Genomic DNA, 23382 nt, shown 5'->3' with positions numbered 1-23382 from the left:
CAGCTAGGGCATTGGAGCTGAATGATAAACCTAAATTCATTATTTAAAGGGAACCTGTCACCAGGTGTGGCCAATATGAGTTACGGCCATCACCTTTCAGGGCTGATATATAGCATTCTATAATGCTGTATATTTGTCCCCAACCCGACGTGGAAAAGAAAAATAATTTTATTTTACTCGCCTGCAGGTCGGTCCGCTCCAAGGGGTGTCGCTGGTCTTGGGCCGGCACCTTCCATCTTCTTGTGATGCCATCCTTGTTCTTGCTTCATGTGGATGACATGTCCTACGTCACCCACCTAGTCTACCCGGCATTGTGCTACTGGCGCACAATCCCACCCTGACGAGGGCAGAGTGCATGCGCCGGGAAAGGTCAAAGAGCCAATCAGGCGAGTATTGCTCTTTGTTCCTCACCTGATCCACTAATCTTCTCCTACTGCGCTTGGAGAGCGATACATTTTTCTTTTTTCCTAAGTGAATCGCATTTTCTACAAAACCCTGAATACATAGAGACTTGTATGGGCCATTTACAGCATTTAGATTTCAACCCCCGGTGATCCTAAAACCAGCGTGTGCTCTTTTCCCTCGGCGAGGTTGCTGACGATGTCCTGTCATTCTCCATGAAAGCTTACAGGAGGTAGGAAAGCAGCAGCGGGCGTCCGCTCTACAACAGGAAATGCTACTGAGCCCCGCTATTCTTGGGACATGCCCACAGCTGGGAAACCACGGACATCGTAAATAAGAGGACCACCTAGGACAGATGCATGATATATATTTATTCAGGGCAGAAGGCGTTTCAGAATGACACCCAGTATACTGTAAATATATAAAACACTTTTAATGGTTGGCTTTTCTGGACCTTTGTGAATGTCCGCAATGTCTTCTCCACCTTGGCAGTGCACATAAATACAGAAAGAAAAAAAGCATGTCTCACAACATCTGAAGCAAACGCTCACAAACAGAGGCTTCAGAGCGAAAATCAGAAAGCTGCAACACAGCACCCATTCAACGCGGCTCCTCAACCTGAAAAACGGAGCCTTCAAAATCAAACTCGGGAAAAAGAGACCAAACATGGAAGGAGCAAGGACGTGTGGGCCGAGAAACGTCAACTTGGAAAGCGAATGTTCCCTTTTATTTATTAGACCATTTTTTGGTCTACAAATCGTTTGCCAATTAATATCTAAAAGTTAATGTGTAATCAGAAAATGGCCCCCGGTTTATATCTGGATTTTATGTTAAACCTTTTTTTTATTATTTTTTTCATCACTGTTCATATAAAAAAAAACACAGATGTCTTCCAATTTCCACTCTAACCACTAGGCCTAGTACTAGACACTTCTTGCTCTGTACAGAAGACTTTTCAGCAGTTTCATTATGATCATAGACAGGATAATAATGACAGATTAGACCTCTATATATAGTAGATAACACAGTATCCACCATTCACCTGTGAAGTCACAGCTCACCTTCTCCCCTTTGTGCTTTTATAAAGGTCCATGACTGCTTAAAGAAAAAAAAAAGTATGAGTCTAGAATTAGAACTTATTGTCAGTGTGAAAATTGCAAGATTTCTGATTTTTTTTTTATAGAAATATAATCAGGATATGATAAATTTGAATAATATTATCCAAAATTGAACAAATAATTTTAAAGGAAAATGCTGATTCAGGGTATGTGCACACGTTGATCCGCAGCGTTTTTTGAGGTGCAGAAACGCTGCAGATCCGCAATTGATTTACAGTACAATGTAAATCAATGAGAAAAAAAAAATGCTGTGCATATTTTGCGGAAAATCCGCTGTGGAAACGCTGCGGTTTAAAAGAAGTAGCATGTCACTTCTTTTTTTGTAAATCTGCTGCATTTTTGTACCCATTCCATTATAGAAATTCGCAGGCGTAAAAAAACGCAGCAAATCCGCAAGAAAACAGCAGCAAAAACGCACAAAAAAGGCTGCGGAACCGCACAAAAACGCGACAAATCCGCAGGTGGGTTTTCTGCCAGGAGAGGCAGAATCCGCACCAGAGAGATGATGTTGGGGGGAGACAAGGATCTGACATTTACCAATTTCGGCAGATCGAGGAGCTGTTAGAGACAGATGCGGCTGAAACACTATTATTTAACCTTTGCCTCTGTAGGTTTAGCGGCTCTGAGTAATCTCTAGTTACTATAAATTTCTATAAAAAAAAATTCTATTAAAAAAAATATTCAGCCTTTTGGACATATTTAAGTGAAATAAAAACTGTTACACGTGGAACATTCACTTTAGCATATGACACTTAAAAAAAAAAAGTCACAAAAAAAAAACTCTTCCCACCTTTACTACGTGTGGCAAGCAAAAATACTATTCCAAGAATATACTTTCTTTATACAACAAAACTAGGTATTTACCGGGCTCCTCACAAAAAGCCAGAGAAATGAGCATGACCGCGTATGTCCAACAGGCAGATGACGGCAAGAGAATGATTGAGTCAGGACTACGTGTCTCGTGCCTCCTGGTCCAGCCCTGCTGACTGATTGGCTGCTTTCTGCCTCTGCACTGTGTACACAGAAAGGAGCCAATCAGTGGTGTGGGCGGGGCTGCACAGAGCTCTGCAGTGCAGAGGAGGCCGTATAGCTCTGACGACTCGGAGTAACAGGTCACTGCTCTCGAAGGTAAGATAGAACAGGATTTTTATTTGCCAAAAAAACAAATCTATATGGAGGAGGACTTAAGCATTTTATAATATATTTCCTATATATGAATAGTTTCCAGATAAAAATATATAAACACAGTGTGTATATATATATGGACACACACAACAGACATGAAGAATAAAACACTATACAATATTTGGTTCAACACGTTGTAATAAAACGTAGACGATGTTCATCAAGTTCTCCTAAAGGGATAGTCCTGCTCCGCTCACCTCCGCATGGACGGTATCAGCAGACGTGACGTCACCTGAGCCGCTTGATGGAGAAGTAACCGGAGCAGGACTAACGCGTTCCATTCCGTAGTTTCCATATTGCAGCTCTCTAGCTGTGTCCCATCATCAGCCTGAGGATGATGGGAGGTGTAGCTTCATAACCGGAGAGGCGCACGCTGGAGACTACGGCCATAGCTGGACGCCACCAAACACTGAACACCTTCTACAATCTGTCCGCCTCCCTCGCATCACCAGGTACATCCTATAGGCACGGCTTTCCTTTTCTAAATCAAAAAGTAAAATTAAAAGGCTGCCTGAACAAGTGTGGTCGGCAGGTTGAATGGTTTCTTTACACATCTCCATCACCAGAACTGGTCAAGAAGGAGAAGTTGGTGAAGGACACAGTTGTGCTTTCATGTTTTTCAGGGGGTTTATCCATTCCCTAAGGATATAAAATGGAGATCGCTGAGGAAGGCCCCTGGTGCTCATCGCAGTGTAGCTTTCAGTACAGGCTGGTCTTCTTCATTATTCTAAGGAACTCCTGCTCATTCACTTCCCCGTCTCCATCCCGGTCAGCTTCATCGATCATCTCCTGTAAAAAGAAATAAGATTATAGGTGGAATACTGAGGCCAGCAGAGGTTCACATCTTCTCTTCTCTGTGGATACAAGGAGATATTCTGAAATTAAAGGGGTTGGCTGGTGAGAACGAGTTATCACTTATCCTGTGTATAGGTGGTAACTCGCTGATCGGGGAGGGTCCGATGGGAGAGACCCGCCGTGGAATTTTTTATCCCCAGTACAATATGATCTGGCAGTTGGATTTCTGACCTTCGCCCCATTCATTCTCTATGGTGCTGCAGGAAAAAGTCGAGTGCAGCCCCATGGGGATGAATGGAGCGGCAGTCTATCATGCACACTGCTGCCCCACTCTAAGCCCGCAGTCAGGTGGCCATATAACAAGGATGACGATTGCATCGCAATGCTCGGACTGGCTGGCGGCTCTCCTGACCCAAGCGCAAGACCTTGTAATTCTCTGCACTTCTCAGGCTCGGGTCAGGAGAGCCGGCGGCCAGTCCGAGCATTGCGATGCAATTGTCCGTCTGTCTGCACCCTCACTGGGATGAAAGTGGCAATCAGTGTCAGTCCCAGCAGTCGGACCCCCAAAGATCAACAAGTTATTACCTTTTCTGTGAATAGGTGATAACTTGTTTTCATTGGACAACACCTTTAGGCTTTAAGGGGTTGATCACTTTCAACACCCTCTTTCCATTAAAAAGGCGAGTGGCGCTGAAGGATCTTAGGTGGTCTCATCAACACAAGAGTCAGATCAACCAGAGTTAGATCAACCCTTTGCTGCACAGTCCCTCTAAATACCCACATCCCCCTAACTGTCCACATTCATAGGACTGTTCACTATAAACAACATCTGACACATCACAGAGAATTGCGAGAAAATGCCGATGACTGGGGAAATTCCCAAATTGAACGGTTATTCCCATCTTTAGAGGTTAGAAATCCGTAGGACCCCCACCAATCGATCCAGTGAAAAGGTATCTGCACAGTCCCTTCTGAATGGAATGATGGCCCGTGGTCTCTGGAGATACTGGAGTACAACTCTCAGCTTATTGGGGGGTACAACTCTCAGTGTTCGGACACCCACCGGTCCAGCGACTTGTGTATCAAGGTTTTGGCAACTTATGTGCCGAAATGCAAAGCAATTTAATCATACTATGTTGTGATACAGCAGCGGCATTGTGCAGTGTTTGAGGTGTTGATTTCACCTTTTTTTGCTGAGATTTTAGAGCAATTCTCCAATCAAAACTTGTGTTTTTTGTTTTTTTAACTCCTCATGTTTTTTGGAGAGTTTCTGGCTCTCAAAACAGAGCCAAAAAAGCCTTAGTGTGAACACAGCCTTAACCTGGAGATCGTTGGTATAATCTTTACCTCTACTTATTTTCATTGTGAAGCAAAAATTGTATAACTTCTGGGGAGGAGAACGATGGCCGAACTCTGAATCGTTAAATATTGGACCTAGTATTGCAGGCCAGCCCTACACAGTTCAGGGGAAAGTCATGTAGCATTAGATTAACAATATTAATCCATAATCTGCACAGCTGCAGACACATTTCTGGCATAAATTCGTCTCTCCTTTTTCAAAGCGCCACTGATTTTTATTTTTAAAGTGACACAAAGTTAAAAAAAAAAAAAAAAGTTGTGAATTATGATGTACATGTGGTGTGTACCATAATTTGAGACTTTTTTTTAAGGCAGTTTCTGGCATAAAATGTTCCCAAGGGGGGGGGGGGGGATTTGTGACATCATGCATAGAATGTTCCCACGGGGGGGGTTGTAACATCACGCATAGAATGTTCCTATGGGGGGGTTGTGACATCACACATAGAATGTTCTCATGGGGGGGGGGGGTTGTGGCATCATGCATAGAATGTTCCCACGGGGGGAGGGAGGTTGTGGCATCACGCATAGAATGTTTCCATGGGGGAATTTGTGACATCACGCATAGAATCTTCCCACGGGGGGGATTTGTGACATCACGCATAGAATGTTCCAACGAGGGGGGATTTGTGCCATCACGCATAGAATGTTCCCACAGGCGATATTTGTGACATCACGCTTAGAATGTTCCCACTTGGGGGATTTGAGACATCACGCATAGTATGTTCCCACGGGGGGGATTTGTGACATCACGCATAGAATGTTCCAACGAGGGGGGATTTGTGCCATCACGCATAGAATGTTCCCACAGGCGATATTTGTGACATCACGCTTAGAATGTTCCCACTTGGGGGATTTGAGACATCACGCATAGTATGTTCCCACGGGGGGGATTTGTGACATCACGCATAGAATGTTCCCACGTGGGGGATTTGTGACATCACGCATAGAATGTTCCCACGGGGGCGATTTGTGACATCACGCATAGAATGTTCCCATGGGGGGGATTTGTGACATCACGCATAGAATGTTCCCATGGGGGGGTAGTTGTGACATCACACATAGTATGTTCCCACTGGGGAGGTTGTGACATTACACAAAGAATGATACCACTGGGGGGGTTGTGACATTACGCATAGAATGTTCCCACGGGGGGAGAGGGTTGTGACATCACGCATAGAATATTCCCATGGGGGGGATTTCTGACATCACACATAGAATGTTCCAACGGGGGGAGAGGGTTGTGACATCACGCATAGAATGTTCCCATGGGGGTGATTTCTGACATTACACATAGAATGTTCCAACGGGGGGAGAGGGTTGTGACATCACGCATAGAATGTTCCCACGGGGGAAAGGGTTGTGACATCACGCATAGAATGTTCCCATTAGGGAGGCGGTTGTGACATCACGCATAGAATGTTCCTACGGGGGGGTTGTGACATCACGCATAGAATGTTCCTACGGGGGGGTTGTGACATCACACATAGAATGTTCCTACGGGGGGAGAGGGTTGTGACATCACGCATAGAATGTTCCCACGGGGAAAAGGGTTGTGACATCATGCATAGAATGTTCCCATTGGGGAGGCGGTTGTGACATCACGCATAGAATGTTCCTACGGGGGGGTTGTGACATCACTCATAAAATGTTCCCACAGGCGATATTTGTGACAACATGCATAGAGTGTTGCAATGGGGGGAATTTGTGACATCACGCATAGAATGTTCCCACATGTTGGGTTGTGACATCAAGCATAGAATGATCCCACTGGGGAGGGGATTTGTGACATGATGCATAGAATGTTCCCACGGGGGTGGCATCAGGCATAGAATGATTCCATAGGGGAATTTGTGACATCACGCATAGAATGTTCCCACGGGGGGGGGCGGGGGGGTTGGGGCATCCCGCATAGAATGTTCCTACTGGGGGGGTTGTGACATTACGCATAGAATGTTCCCACGGGGGGAGAGGGTTGTGACATCACGCATAGAATATTCCCATGGGGGGGATTTCTGACATCACACATAGAATGTTCCAACGGGGGGAGAGGGTTGTGACATCACGCATAGAATGTTCCCATGGGGGTGATTTCTGACATTACACATAGAATGTTCCAACGGGGGGAGAGGGTTGTGACATCACGCATAGAATGTTCCCACGGGGGAAAGGGTTGTGACATCACGCATAGAATGTTCCCATTAGGGAGGCGGTTGTGACATCACGCATAGAATGTTCCTACGGGGGGGTTGTGACATCACGCATAGAATGTTCCTACGGGGGGGTTGTGACATCACACATAGAATGTTCCTACGGGGGGAGAGGGTTGTGACATCACGCATAGAATGTTCCCACGGGGAAAAGGGTTGTGACATCATGCATAGAATGTTCCCATTGGGGAGGCGGTTGTGACATCACGCATAGAATGTTCCTACGGGGGGGTTGTGACATCACTCATAAAATGTTCCCACAGGCGATATTTGTGACAACATGCATAGAGTGTTGCAATGGGGGGAATTTGTGACATCACGCATAGAATGTTCCCACATGTTGGGTTGTGACATCAAGCATAGAATGATCCCACTGGGGAGGGGATTTGTGACATGATGCATAGAATGTTCCCACGGGGGTGGCATCAGGCATAGAATGATTCCATAGGGGAATTTGTGACATCACGCATAGAATGTTCCCACGGGGGGGGTGGGGGGGGGGCGGGTTGGGGCATCCCGCATAGAATGTTCCTACTGGGGGGGTTGTGACATCACGCATAGAATGTTCCTGCTGGGGGGGTTGTGACATCACGCATAGAATGTTCCCACGGGGGTGGCATCAGGCATAGAATGATTCCATAGGGTAAATTGTGACATCACGCATAGAATGTTCCCACGGGGGGGGGGGTTGGGGCATCCCGCATAGAATGTTCCCACGGGGGGGGGGGGGGAAGGGGGGGTTGGGGCATCACGCATAGAATGTTCCCACGGGGGGAGGGGGCTAGTGGCATAAGGCATAGAATATTTCCATGACATCACGCATAGAATGTTCCCATGGGGGGGGATTTGTGACATCACGCATAGAATGTTCCCACGGAGGGATTTGTGACATCACGCATGGAATGTTCCCACGAGGGGGATTTGTGACATCACGCATAGAATGTTCCCATGGGGGGGATTTGTGACATCACGCATAGAATGTTCCCATGTGGGGGTAGTTGTGACATCACGCATAGTATGTTCCCACTGGGGGGGTTGTGACATTACACAGAGAATGTTACCACTGGGGGGGTTGTGACATTACGCACAGAATGTTCCCACGGGGGGAGAGGGTTGTGACATCACGCATAGAATGTTCCCCCAGGCGATATTTGTGACATCACGCATAGAATGTTCCCACGAGGGGGGATTTGTGACATCACGCATAGAATGTTCCAACGGGGGGAGAGGGTTGTGACATCACGCATAGAATGTTCCCACGGGGAAAGGGTTGTGACATCACGCATAGAATGTTCCCATTGGGGAGGCGGTTGTGACATCACGCATAGAATGTTCCTACGGGGGGGTTGTGACATCACGCATAGAATGTTCCCACAGGCGATATTTGTGACAACATGCATAGAGTGTTCCAATGGGGAGAATTTGTGACATCACGCATAGAATGTTCCCACATGATGGGTTGTGACATCAAGCATAGAATGATCCCACTGGGGAGGGGATTTGTGACATCACATATAGAATGTTCCTACTGGGGGGGTTGTGACATCACGCATAGAATGTTCCCAAGGGGAGGGTTGTGACATGACGCATAGAATGTTCCCACGGGGGTGGCATCAGGCATAGAATGATTCCATAGGGGAATTTGTGACATCACGCATAGAATGTTCCCACTTGGGGGATTTGTGACATCACGCATAGAATCTTCCCACAGGGGGATTTGTGACATCACGCATAGAATGTTCCCACTTGGGGGATTTGTGACATCACGCGTAGAATGTTCCCACGAGGGGGGATTTGTGCCATCACGCATAGAATGTTCCCACAGGCGATATTTGTGACATCACGCATAGAATGTTTCCATGGGGGGAAGGGTTGTGACATCACGCGTAGAATGTTCCCACGAGGGGGGATTTGTGACATCACGCATAGAATGTTCCCACAAGGGCGATTTGTGACATCACGCATAGAATGTTCCCACGGGGGGATTTGTGACATCACGCATAGAATGTTCCCACGGGGGGATTTGTGACATCACGCATTGAATATTCCCACGAGGGCGATTTGTGACATCACACATGGAATGTTCCCACGGGGGGGGGGTTGTGACATCACACATAGAATCTTCCCACGAGGGGGGATTTGTGACATCACGCATAGAATGTTCGCACGGGAGGGGGGGGGGGTTGTGACATCGCGCATAGAATGTTTCCACAGGGGGGTTGTGACATCATGCATAGAATCTTCCCACAGGAGGATTTGTGACATCACGCATAGAATGTTCCCACTTGGGGGATTTGTGACATCACGCGTAGAATGTTCCCACGAGGGGGGGATTTGTGCCATGACGCATAGAATGTTCCCACAGGCGATATTTGTGACATCACGCATAGAATGTGTCCATGGGGGGAAGGGTTGTGACATCACGCGTAGAATGTTCCCACGAGGGGGGATTTGTGACATCACGCATAGAATGTTCCCACAGGGGGGATTTGTGACATCACGCATAGAATGTTCCCATGGGGGGATTTGTGACATCACGCATAGAATGTTCCCATGGGGGGATTTGTGACATCACGCATAAAATGTTCCCACGGGGGGATTTGTGACATCACGCATAAAATGTTCCCACGGGGGGATTTGTGACATCACGCATAGAATGTTCCCACGGGGGGATTTGTGACATCACGCATGAAATGTTCCCACGGGGGGGATTTGTGACATCACGCATAGAATGTTCCCATGGGGGGGTAGTTGTGACATCACGCATAGTATGTTCCCACTGGGGGGGTTGTGACATTACACAGAGAATGTTACCACTGGGGGGGGTTGTTACATTACGCACAGAATGTTCCCATGGGGGGTAATATCACGCATAGAATGTTCCTAAGGGGGGATTTCTGACATCACGCATAGAATGTTCCCACGAGGGGGGATTTGTGACATCACGCATAGAATGTTCCCACGGGGGGAGAGGGCTGTGACATCACGCATAGAATGTTCTCATGGTGGGGTTGTGACATCACGCATAGAATGTTCCCCCAGGCGATATTTGTGACATCACGCATAGAATGTTCCCATGGGGGGGATTTCTGACATCACACATAGAATGTTCCAACGGGGGGAGAGGGTTGTGACATCACGCATAGAATGTTCCCACGGGGGAAAGGGTTGTGACATCACGCATAGAATGTTCCCATTGGGGAGGCGGTTGTGACATCACGCATAGAATGTTCCAACGGGGGGGATTTGTGACATCACGCATAGAATGTTCCCACGGGGGGGGGGGGGGGGGAGATTTGTGACATCACGCATAGAATGTTCCCGCGGGGGGGGATTTGTGACATCACTCATAGTATGTTCCCATTGGGGGTTTTGTGACATTACACAGAGAATGTTCCCACTGGGGGGGTTGTGTATAGAATGTTCCCACGGGGGAGAGGGTTGTGACATTACGTATGGAATGTTCCCACGGGGGGATTTGTGACATCACGCATAGAATGTTCCCAAGGGGGGATTTCTGACATCACGCATGGAATGTTCCCACGGGGGGATTTGTGACATCACGCATGGAATGTTCCCACGGGGGGATTTGTGACATCACGCATGGAATGTTCCCACGGGGGGATTTGTGACATCACGCATGGAATGTTCCCACGGGGGGGATTTGTGACATCACGCATGGAATGTTCCCACGGGGGGATTTCTGACATCACGCATGGAATGTTCCCACGGGGGGATTTGTGACATCACGCATAGAATGTTCCCACGGGGGGGATTTGTGACATCACGCATGGAATGTTCCCACGGGGGGATTTGTGACATCACGCATGGAATGTTCCCACGGGGGGGATTTGTGACATCACGCATGGAATGTTCCCACGGGGGGATTTCTGACATCACGCATGGAATGTTCCCACGGGGGGATTTGTGACATCACGCATGGAATGTTCCCACGGGGGGGATTTGTGACATCACGCATGGAATGTTCCCACGGGGGGATTTGTGACATCACGCATGGAATGTTCCCACGGGGGGGATTTGTGACATCACGCATGGAATGTTCCCACGGGGGGATTTGTGACATCACGCATAGAATGTTCCCACGGGGGGGGGGGGGGGGGGGGGGGATTTGTGACATCACGCATAGTATGTTCCCACTGGGGGGGTTGTGACATTACACAGAGAATGTTCCCACTGGGGGGGTTGTGACATCACGTATAGAATGTTCCCACGGGGGAGAGGGTTGTGACATTACGTATGGAATGTTCCCACGGGGGGGATTTGTGACATCACGCATAGAATGTTCCCACTGGGGAGGGGATTTGTGGCATCACACATAGAATGTTCCTACTGGGGGGTTGTGACTTCACGCATTGAATGTTCCCACTGGGGGGATTTGTGACATCACGCATCGAATGTTCCCACTGGGGGATTTGTGACATCACGCATAGAATGTTCCCACTAGGGGGATTTGTGACATCACGCATAGAACGTTCCCATGGGAGGAGATTTGTGACATCACGCATAGAATGTTCCCACGGGGGGGGATTTGTGACATCACGCATAGAATGTTCCCACTGGGCGGGGGGGGGGGGTGATTTGTGACATCACGCATAGAATGTTCCCACTGGGGGGGGGGGGATTTGTGACATCACGCATAGAATGTTCCCACTGGGGGATTTGTGACATCACGCACAAAATGTTCTCACGGGGGTGGTTGTGACATCACGCATAGAATGTTCCCACAGGGGGGGTTGTGACATCACACGTAGAATGTTCCCACAGGCGATATTTGTGACATTTAAACTCTGCTGCCCGACTAATCCACCTGTCCCCCCGCTATTCCCCGGCCTCTCCCCTCTGTCAATCCCTTCACTGGCTCCCCATTGCCCAGAGACTCCAGTACAAAACCCTAACCAAGACATACAAAGCCATCCACAACCTTGCCGACAGCCTTACAATACACCAACGCTAACGGTGTGACTAAGTGCATTTAGTTTCTGCAATATATTAAAAGCGTTAATAGCAGGATCTAAGGGAAATATCACCCACATATACCAGACTGGTAGCACCTATTGGTAGCAGTTTTATTATTTAATGGTATTATTGTATTAGCATGCCATAAACAAGTAGCATAATTGAGATATATAATCAAGTGTGGTTCATTGGACAACAACTGTTTTAGTACTGGCCTTTACCTTTAGAGCGATATCTATGTTATTGTTTTAAAAAAAAAAATGTTTATTTTCCTGACAGAGTTGGCACAGTTCTTGTCTTGATAGCAGCTTCAGGGCTCTTCTTAGCGCCGATGTGTTTCTTATTTTCTTGTTTAACCTGTTGGCTAAACGGCGTAGCGAGAAAAAAATTCAAAATGCCAGAATTACGTTTTTTTTGGTTGCTGCGACATTGCATTAAAATGCAATAACGGGCGAAGAACGTATCTACACCAAAATGGTATCATTAAAAACGTCATCTTAGCGCTCAAAAAATAAGCCCTCACCCATCCCCAGATCACGAAAAATAGAGACGCTACGGGTATTGGAAAATTGCGCAATTTTTTATTTATTTTTTTTAGCAAAGTTTGGAATTTTTTTCACCACTTAGATAAAAAATAACCTTGACATGTTTGGTGTCTATGAACTCGTAATGACCTGGAAAATCACATTGGCAGGTCAGTTTTAGCATTTACTGAACCTAGTAAAAAAGCCAAAACAAAAAACAAGTGTGGGATTGCACTTTTTTTGCAATTTCACCACACTTGGAATTTTTTTCCCGTTTTCTAGTACATGACATGGTAAAATCAATGGTGACTTTCAAAAGTACAACTCGTCTCGCAAAAAACAAGCCCTCACAATGCCATATTGATGGAAAAATAAAAAAGTTATAGCTCTGGGAAGGAGGGGAGCGAAAAACGAAAATGCAAAAATGAAAAAGGGCTGCGACTTGAAGGGGTTAAGATTACTGTACTTGTTTTTTATTATGTATACCCCTCCCCACACGTAAAGCGCCATGGAACAAATGGCGCTATAATATATAATAATAATAATAAATGCTGCATTAAATAGCCTAGAAGTGCACCGAAATATGATGGTGGGGAACCAATGAAAGCAATAATGACCCAAAGTGGTGGCACCTCCGCAGCTCGTTACAGGCAGTGAACGTCCACCCTGGTACTAGTACAAAACGTTTTGGGTTGCTTTCTATGAATGGCGCAGAAACGTATTAACAGTCCATTCAATCACTAACAGGCGGATGAGTTTGGCTGCTAAAAATATCTGAATTCCACATTATTATGTCCAACCCGGATCTGAACCTGTTGCATCCAAATCTACACTTTTTGCACAGCAGCGATCGCTGCTTTAGTTCCACCTGGGTTCTGCAGAACACTTATAGGACAAGACACTTCTGAATACTAATAATATAACATTCCCAACACCGAGCTTTATAGATCTAATGGCCGATATGCCGGGATATTTCATTATCACCATACTATCAGGCTGCAATAGTCGGGGATTACAGACCTGCAGTTCCTCGTCAGTGAGGTTCTCGCCCAGCTCTTTTGCTACTCGTTTCAGGTTCTTGAAAGATATTTTTCCGGTCTCGTCGTCATCAAATAACCGGAACGCTTTCATTATTTCTTCTTTAGAGTCCTTTTCAGCCTAGAAAATACATTTTGATCAACGGTGATGATTTAATCAAATATATAAAATATTATGTAAGAAAAATTAAATTAAATCTATACAATGACCTAGAGAATATCTAGTGAGTTGAACATGGAGACGGGACTAGTCTGGCGCTTCTCCCTGCAACACTCTAGATGATTGACAGATCTCACCGATGTGTGCACCTGTCAATCACACATAGCATGGCTGGGAGAAGCTGTCCACACTAGTCTGGTCTCTGACTATGGTCTCCCTGTCCATGTTTCTCTGAAACACTGTGGGTGTACGGTCTGCAATCGTGCCATGGTTTGGGCAGCATGAATCGACTGGCAGGTTCCCTTTAGGTTTCCGGCAGCCAGGATCTGAGTTGTGTGATACATGCATTGGAAAAAGCCGTGCTGGTTTCCCTTCAATAACCTCTGACAAAGTCTAAGACGACCATTATTATTCAAAGGTTACAGTCCAGCAGCCAAGGTTATACTAATTATTGTGCAATCTCCACATGGGGAGTGAAACCCTTCAAGCCGCCTTCTCTTGATGGGACGGGATCCCATCACTGGAAAGAAAAAACATGGCCAAGCCTTGCAAGTTCCCGCATCCCATCAAAGCCACGCAGTGAGATCATTTCACAGCCACTCAATTCCATGTTGCATCAGACCCACAACTTGCCCAGGAGGACTAGTGGACCATAGTCCAAAAGTTGGATATGGGCTAGGGTCCACTAGTCCTCCTGGGCACCCCAGTCTGCTTCCCCTGTGCTGCTTTGTATCACATCACCGCATTGTTACCTCTGCAGGGTTCATGCTGGGACTTGGGGATTTTTCTGCTACCATCATGGGGGTAGCTTGGTGTTTTTTCACCGTCTAGGATTTTTGAATCATCTATTATGCCCTGTACATGTTCCCAGATACCCCATGAGCCGTTAGGAAGGATTATAGGACTATATATTGTATATTTCATTGTCCTACCTTAGGCTGACTGTATATTGATATGTGCCCTAGGTTGTACGTAGTGGCGTAGTGTTTTTAAATTGTTTTTATACATGTGCCAATAAAGTGTTTTTGTATTACATGTTCATTAGGTGGTGTGCATACTGTAGTAGTGTCTTTTCTCTGGTTTTTTTTTTCGGTTAGCTTATTCTACTACTTGCTCCCCCTGTTTACATACTATTCTCTATGGCTGTGCGCCGGTTTTCCTTAATTCATCAACTATGTCTCTTCAATCCAATACATTAGTCAATCCGTATTGTCATAAAAACAGGATTTTTGGTTGCTTACCGTAAAATCTGTTTCTCGGAGCCTTCATTGGGGGACACAGGAACCATGGGTGTATGCTGCTGCCACTAGGAGGCTGACACTATGCAAATAAAAAAGTTAGCTCCTCCTCTGCAGTGTACACCCCACCGACTGGAAGTAGGATATTCAGTTAGTGAAAAAAGCAGTAGGAGAAGCAACATGTTAAAGATAGAAAGTCAAACTGTGACAATATAACACAATAAAACAGAGCTGTTCAACTTGGGAGGGTGCTGTGTCCCCAATGAAGGCTCCGAGAAACAGATTTTACGGTAAGCAACCAAAAATCCTGTTTTCTCTATCGCCTCATTGGGGGACACAGGAACCATGGGACGTCCCAAAGCAGTCCCTGGGGTGGGAACAGCAGAAAAAAACTCCATTCAGGTCGGAGAACTTACCACTGCCGCCTGCAAGATCCTTCCGCCTAGGCTGGCAACTGCCAAAGCGTAGGTATGGAGCTTATAACATTTGGCAAATGAGTGAATGGAACACCAGGTTGCCTTGCAAAGTTGTAGGGCAGATGCCCCATGGTGTACCGCCCAGGAGGCGCCCACTGCCCGAGGCAAAGTGAGTCTTAATCCCAGGAGGAGTCACTCTGTTCCGGACCTGGTAAGCCTCCAGAATAGCAGGTCTGATCCAGAGAACAATCATAACCTTGGAGGCTGGCAGGCCTCTTGGCGCACCGTCTGGAATGACAAATAGACGGTCCGTCTTCCTAAAGAAGGTGGTCCTAGACAAATAGATCCTCACCGCCCTGACCAGGTCTGGCCTGTTCAGCGAACGCTCCAGAGAAGAGGTCGGAGCAGAACAAAAAGGTGGGAAGGACGATCTTATTGAAGTAACAAGGAGGACACCACCCTGGGAAGAAAAGGCGACGATGGCCGTAAACTACCTTATCTTGGTGAAGAACCAAGAAATGGGGCGACAGGAGAGAGCCACCAACTCCGAGACGCGCCTAATGGAGGTGATGGCCACCAGAAACGACACCTTGCAGGACAGAACAGACAGTGAGGTCTCATGGGGAGGTTCAAGGGGGGGAACCCCACAGCCTCCAGAACAAGATTAAGCTCCTTGGGATCCACGAGAGTCCGGTACAAGAGAGCTGCATGCACCACTCCTTGAAGAAAAGTTCTGACCTGAGAACGGGACGGATATATATCCTTGTACCGTGATAGCCAGTAGATAAAATATTTGGAATTGAATTAGTCTATGCCTGATGAAGAGGCCTGAGAAGTCTCGAAGGTTTGCAATTTGCTACCATCTTTTCAGTTAGCCATTAAGAGGTATCAACCACCGAGGTCTCTCAGATCTAAATATCTGACCTGAGAACGGGAAGTCAAGGACTTCTGAAATGGGACTTCAGAAAGAGAATGGAAAGCGTTGCTACCTGACCCTTTAGAGGACTAAGGTCAAGGCCAGCATCAAGTCCCGCCTTGAGAAAAGGCCAAATGGAAGGATTCAACAGCCAAGATGTTAAATTGAGCAACCAAGAACTCTGGTGGCAGATCGGTCCTTGGGACAGAAGATCTGGCCTGTTTGGGGCCTCCAGAGGAAGTCCGCGAGGAGATTGGCGATCTCAGCGAACCAGAACCTTCTGGGCCAATCTGGTGCGATCAGAAAGACCGGCACCCCCTCCGCAATGATCTTCAACAGCCTGGGAAGAAGGGAAGGGGAGGAAACAGATAGGGAAATACAAAATGCGACCCAGGAATGGCCAAAGCATCGGTCTCCACTACAAGAGGGTCGCGGACCTGGAAATAAACGGTGGAACCTTCCTAAGCAGTCGCGACACCAAGAGATCCGCGTCCGGAGATCCCCATCAAAGGCAAATTTGAAGGAAGACCTCCCGATGCAGGGACCACTCTCCTGCCGAAAGGCCCTCGTGGCAGAGAAAAACACCGCGGCCTAGTTGCCAACACCGGGAATATGCACTGCGGATAGTGCTGGAACCGTCGCCTCTGTCCAGAAGAGGATCTTGGATACCTCCGCCATTTCCAAGAGACTGATTCCCTCCATGGTGTTTGACATATGCCACAGCCGTGGTATTGGACGTCTGGATTCTGACTGGCAGACCTCTGAGAAACTTTTCCCAGTGACTCAGGGACAGAAGAATGGCCGCTATCTCAATGATGTCGATCGGCAGAGGGGAATCTTGCTCCGACCAACGCCCCTTTAACTGACGGATTGTGGGAAACCGTGCCCCAGCCGGGAAGGCTGGCGACCGTCGTCACCACCTGCCATGGGCGAGAAGGAAGGACCGGACCTAGGGAATGAGAGGGGATGACAGCCACCAGCTGAGAGACCATTAGAATCGGACGGAAGGCCGAATCGGACGATCCAGAGACAGCACCGACCTGTCCCACTGAGAAAGGATGGCCTACTGAAGTGGAACAGCGCAAAAGGGAACGCTTCCGATGCTGCCACCATTCGTCCCAGGACCTTCATTGCTGAACGGAAGGAAGGCAGCCGAGGGCCTTGCAGAAAACTCCGTCCTGGAGAATTGCCCGTTTCTCCTTGAGAAGAAAAAAATAACAAAAAACCCTCGACTGACAGGTGTCGAACAGCATGCCTTAGAAGACGAGGCACTGACTCGGAACAAGACAAGACTTTGTTCTGCTGACCAGCCACCAGAAACGGGACAGGGAGTCGGATGATTGTCACTCTCCTGGGCCTGAGAGGGGGGCGGAGCCTTGATGTCTTCGAGGTACGGAATGAGCACTAGGCCCGTGATCCTCAAAATGGCCATAAATGTAGCCATGATCTTTATGAAGACACTGGGTGCGGTCGCAAGACCGAGTGGCAGGGCGATGAATTGGAAATGACTCTTCTGCACCACGAAACGCAGGAGACACAGGTGTGCTGGGAAAATCAGAACATCGAGATAGGCTTCTTGGATATCTATGGAGAACAGGAATTCCTGTGGTTCCATGCAAGCCAATACTGAACAGAGGGACTCCATCCTGAAATGCCGCAGGCAGAACCTTTTGTTCACTAACTTAGGAACCAGATGGGTCGAACTGCGCCGTTGTTCTTCGGCACTACAAGCAGGTTTGAATAGAAACCTGTGAAGCGTTCCTACTCTGAGATGGAAACGATAACCTCTGAACAAAGAAGAAAGGCAATGGACACAAAGAAACCTGGGATCAGATTAGGATCTTTTAGAGGGTGGGATTTGAAGAAGCGATTCCGGGGCCGTGAAGCGAACCCCATCTTGTATCCAGAGGATACCACCTCCCTGACCTCGACTGAGGCAAGCCAAACATCCCTGCAAAAAAGAAAAAAACAAAACAGACGCCCGCCCAAACTGGGAGGAACACTGGGCCCTTAGCACGAGTTATGCCAAGGAAGATCTGCCAGGTCTGGGCCTGGTGGACCTACCATGGGAACTGAGGGAACGCCAGGAAGGGGTAGGCTTGAAGGAAGCCTTTTCTCTAGCCAGGCGAGACCGCGGTCTGTGCTAGCCAGAGGAATATTCTGACGCCACGAACCAGCGAAAGGACAAAAAGGGAGCTGAACTGCCATATCAGGGGAGGCCAGCGACGCTCGTGCCTCCCATTGCGTCCTTAATAATTTGTTCCAGCATGTAGTCAAAGACGGGCCCCCTGGAAAGGGAGGCTGGTAAGGGACTTCTTTGAAAACAAGTCCACCTGCCATGTCTTGAGCCAAATATTCCGCCAGATGGTCACCATATTGCTGGATACCTGAGCTGCACAAGACACGCATCTAGGGAGACAGCTACCAAATATTTCCCTGCATAGGAAATCTGGTACGTCAGGTCGGCCAGCTCCCCCGGAAGAGGTCCAGCCGTGGTACCCTTACAAGGCTGTTTGGTCCATCTAGCTGTGGTCCTTGAGACCCAGGTAGAGGCAATGGCCGAGGCACAAAGCAGAAGCAGCCACTTCAAAAGGCTGATTTTTCCAGCGATTCTATACTTGTATCCTTGGAATCCATGAGGGATGCTGCATTAGAAAAGTCGAAGGACCATGTTGGCGGACAGTCTGGGGACCGACGAGTCCGCTGCCGAGAAATCAGTCCAGTTAGCGATGAGCTCAGGGGAGAAGAGATATAGGATGCCGAGACGCTTCCCTGTCTGAAAGCATCTGGTATGGTTCACCTTTCCCCTGGCAAGTACCACAACAAATTCAGTGTGTAGAGCAAAGACCTTGGAAGTTGGTTTTGACCGTCTAAACGAAACCGCCTTTTCTGCGGGTTCCGTAGATGTATCCATGATGCCTAAGGTCTGGTTGACTGCAATAATAAGGCTTTGCACCCTATCACTCATGCTAGAGGCCTGTAGTGAAACAAAGTCTGAATCTTCCTCTGAAAACATGACCGAGGACGCCCGTCTGACTCGGGAGAGGAGGATCTGGAAGAGGGATCTCACCGTGCCAGACCGGAGGGCGAGATGGATCGGGAAAAGGACAGAATTTCGCTCCTGTCTGGATCTCTTGTGACCTGTGTTGAAAAGGCCGGATGGAGAATCCTGTGACCCACTGGCAACTGCGGGGGGCTGGGAGGGACAATCTGTCAAGCACGGACACCAGGGACGTGACATCCTGGTGAGGTCCGCCACAGACCGAGACAAAAGGAAAGCCCACCCAGGGATAGGGGCCTCTGTCTCACCCGGGGTAGGAACTCCTGGGCGGTGGGTTCATGATGAGCAGACCCATTAACTGATGCCAGAACATTAGGGAATAGGAGAGCTGAGGAGAGTGTCGGGCTGCAGAGCAGCTACTCACAGTAGGTGCAGTCATCCTGTATTCAGCTCCAGACTGTAGGGCTGCTGTGCCAGGAAGAGAAGGCTCCACAGGAAACACGTACAATCTGGATCAATAGGAAAAATGGCAGTCACAAGAGGGTGTCCAGGTCCAGGAGTGAAAAAGCGCACACTGCAGGGACACATGCTGAAAAGCCTGCTCTGAGACAGGAAAAAGGGGCGGAGCCAAACCGCGGGACCAGGGAGCGGAGCCAAGTGCCGGGGGCGGAGCTAAGTCCCGGCAGGAAGGAGCTGACTAAGAGCTAGGTGGGAAAAAAGCCCGCCCGAAAAGCAGGAAGAAGAGGGGCGGAGCCAGCCCTGCAGCTAGGCCCGAGTGAAGCCGGGACCTAAATTAGAGCTGGTGACCGCCGGAGGATGGGGGAGCGGCGCAGAGGATTGAAAAACGCTGCAAAACAATGCCTGCAGCCCCAAATACCCGCAAAATTAAAGGGGAAAAGACCCCCGATGCCCCACTCTGCAGCTAGGCCTGGAAGAGGCCGGGACTTAGATTACATCCCATGACCACCGGAGCACGGGGGAAGTGTTGAGGAAAGCCCTAAAACTGCTGCAAAGGTAACCTGAATTAAGGGGCCCACTATTAAAATAAAGGAATTTTTTTTTTTTTTCTTTCCCGATCTTCTTTCTTCTGTGATCTTCTTATCTCTGTACCTGGGGAGAGAGAGAGAGAGAGTACCTCCCCATCCAAGATCGGACGTCCGATAATCCAGCATAGTGGGACGTCCGTGTCTCCTCGAACCGACAGGCTCTGGTGGGCGAGTGGGTGGGAGACGGAGGCAGGCCCGGGTCTGAATCACCTCAACACGCTTCAGTGTTAGGGGCTGGGGTCCTGCCGACCAGACATATGAGGATACGGGGTGGCAGTACACGCCGTACTCATAGTCTCTTTGTGGGACTACAGGTGTGACTGTTCACCCTGTATCCCTCCGTGGTACCTGAAAAGAAACGACGCACATTGAGGTAGATATGGGTCTAATGAAAGACCCGTGTCCACCTCCTACTGACACTAAGCTAACCTGAATATCCTACTTCCAGTCGGTGGGGTGTACACTGCAGAGGAGGAGCTAACTTTTTTATTTGCGTAGTGTCAGCCTCCTAGTGGCAGCAGCATACACCCCATGGTTCCTGTGTCCCCCAATGAGGCGATAGAGAAAGGGGTATTATGTTAAAAAGAACAAATGCTATTCTATGCAATGCTGGATGCAACTAATTAAAAGGAATTTGTCAGGGGAATATGAAATGATAGACGTTTAAACTGATCTAAATGAGGCTGAAGGGCAATTTGTAGACCTGAACCGTCTGTCACTCCAGCTCTATTCCCCGGTCAGCGCCACCTCCTCCTGCCTGACCGATGGCTCCTTTGCCTGAACTCGCACAGCATAGGGGCTGTCAGTCAAGCAGGAGGAGGTGGCACTGTGTGAGAATAGAGCTGGACTGACAGAGGCTTCAAATCTACAAATAGGACTTCCGCCTTATTTGCATATCTATTCAAACCCGAATTTCTCAGTAACGAAGGAAAAGGTATTGATTTGTCTTTTAAAGAGTTACATGTGCATATAAATAGCTTGGGGGTGAAATCCTGATGATGGATTCTCTTTAAAGGGACTCTGTCAGCAGAAAATAAATGCACAAACCAAGTACAGGCGCTCAGCGCACCCTTGTTGTGGTCAAACTGTTCAGTGTAACTTCCCACCTGCTTGTCTTCCATCTGTGTCCCCCCTTCCCAGGCTCTATGAAGCCACAGCTGTCAATCAAAATAGAGTTTGAGGGGTGGAAATAGGACTACAAGCAGGCAGAAAGGTGCACAGGACCGTTTGGCCCCGCCATGGTGCAACAAGCTCCCGTTCTTGGTTTGATCAGTCATTTTGTGCTCCCTTAAGTTTTCTGAGTAGCTGCAAGCAGAGATTTCAATTGACAAGTTGCTCGTGTTACTAACATTGTGCAATGTTACCTATTTCATCCCTTTTAATATACGGCATCTGCTTTATGGCAATGAGAGGATCTTACCATCTTCTGGGTCATCGCTGAAAGAAAGTCACTGAAGCTGATTTTCCCTGTTCCTTCCTTATCGATATCTGAAGTCATCTTTTTAATTTCTTCTTTTTTGGGTTCAAACCCCAGAGCTCGCATAGCAACCTGAGAAAGTGAAGAAAAAAAAAGTCAGAATATATGAAATAAGCAACGCAACTAGGCAGAGCTCAATACTAGCGGATGAGGCAGTGCCCAGATCTGCATGGGGTCTTCTGTACCCATTGAATGAAAGCAACGGTGCTAGATGGAACCGATGCATTGGCCCTAGGCCTGCGGTGGTAAGAGGCGACGCAGGGATATTTCTGCTATTCCCCTGCACCTCCTCAATATAGCAGAGCCGGGTATGCAGCATTGTACCATTCCACTCTGAACCCTGACCAACCTATGAGTCGCAGCAAACAGAGGCTGCGGAGTACCCCGGAATCTAATAGTGATCGGTGAGGGTGCCCGGGGTTGTTCAGCCACTGATCAGTTATTGATGACCTATACCAAGGATAGGCCACCAATATTCTGAACCCAGAAAACTCATTTTTAATGGGACAGCTGCACTTCCAAGTTCAGAAATATCAGAGATGGAATACTATGATGCCATCCCAAGGCCCTTCAGAATGACCAATATTCTGGCAGCCGCACTCTAGCTCTACATCCATGCACAATAACACTGTCACCTTCAGCTCCTTTACGTCTATGGTTCCACTGGAATCGGTATCAAAAAGGTCAAAGGCCTCTTTAATCTCCTGCTTCTGCTCCTCGCTGAGCTCAGGTTTTGGACACGGCTTTTTCCTCTGAACTGCTGTTCCTAATGATGGCTTCTTGTAGTTAGATGCCTAAAAAGGAGCAGATGAAAGGTAAGGATTCGGTAGCTCGCGGGTCTAGAGACACATGGGAATATAGTAAGAAAAGCAGAACAAATGGAAAAGAGAAAAATAAAAAATGATAAAAATTATTTTAAAGGGATTTTCTGTTTTAATCCAAACCCCTGTCCCCAGCTGCAGTTTTTAAAAAAAAATATATATTTTTTACTCACCCTCCCCAGGTCCATCATGGAGTTTCTGTTGCTGCTCCCAGTGTCTGTTATTGTCTGCAGTGGTAATGTCACATGGACGGCGCTGCAGCCAATGACTGAACTCGGTGGCTCATGCCGCCAACTCCTTTGGAGCCGTTCAGCTCACTGATTGGCTGCAGCACTGTCAACGTGACATCAGCGCTGCTGACAATAACAGACACTGCAGACTCAGTCCAGAATCCAGGTAGGAGGAGTAAAGCACGGCTTGTTTAACACAAACTTGAGCCAAAACCTAAAGGGTTGTGCCAACTTAATAGTGTCAACATTATAGGGGATAGCGTATTGATTGCTAAGGGTCTGACCGCTAGGACCCCCATCATGAGAGCTGGACAGTGCAGAGCCCCATCTGAAGGGAGCGAGAGTCGGGCACACACAGCTCTGCTCCATTCATCCTCTAGGGGTGTGATGGAAATAGTTGTGCACAATGCTCACCTACCACGGCAGTCCAATAGAGAGTGAGTGGAGTGATGCGTAAGTTTGACTACTGCTCC

General features: G+C 47.9%; 1 protein-coding gene across 1 annotated transcript in view; it reads right to left on the bottom strand.

Moving 5' to 3' along the window:
• Positions 1-753: 753 nt before the first annotated feature.
• Positions 754-23382, bottom strand: part of CETN2 (centrin 2) — a 40737-nt gene continuing 18108 nt past the window's right edge. Inside the window, exons 2-5 of the mRNA XM_069746885.1 lie at positions 22494-22652; positions 21802-21930; positions 13588-13725; positions 754-3494 (exon numbers count right to left, since the gene is read on the bottom strand). Of these exons, the coding sequence (XP_069602986.1) occupies positions 3405-3494; positions 13588-13725; positions 21802-21930; positions 22494-22652 (516 nt within the window). The 3' untranslated portion in view covers positions 754-3404. The remainder of the gene's footprint in view (positions 3495-13587; positions 13726-21801; positions 21931-22493; positions 22653-23382) is intronic.

The sequence above is a fragment of the Ranitomeya imitator genome, chromosome 2 (genome assembly GCF_032444005.1).
Source record: "Ranitomeya imitator isolate aRanImi1 chromosome 2, aRanImi1.pri, whole genome shotgun sequence".
In the NCBI taxonomy this organism is placed as follows: Eukaryota; Metazoa; Chordata; class Amphibia; order Anura; family Dendrobatidae; genus Ranitomeya; species Ranitomeya imitator.
The sequence above is the reverse complement of the archived record's forward strand: the minus strand, read 5'-3'. Positions and strand labels throughout refer to the sequence as shown.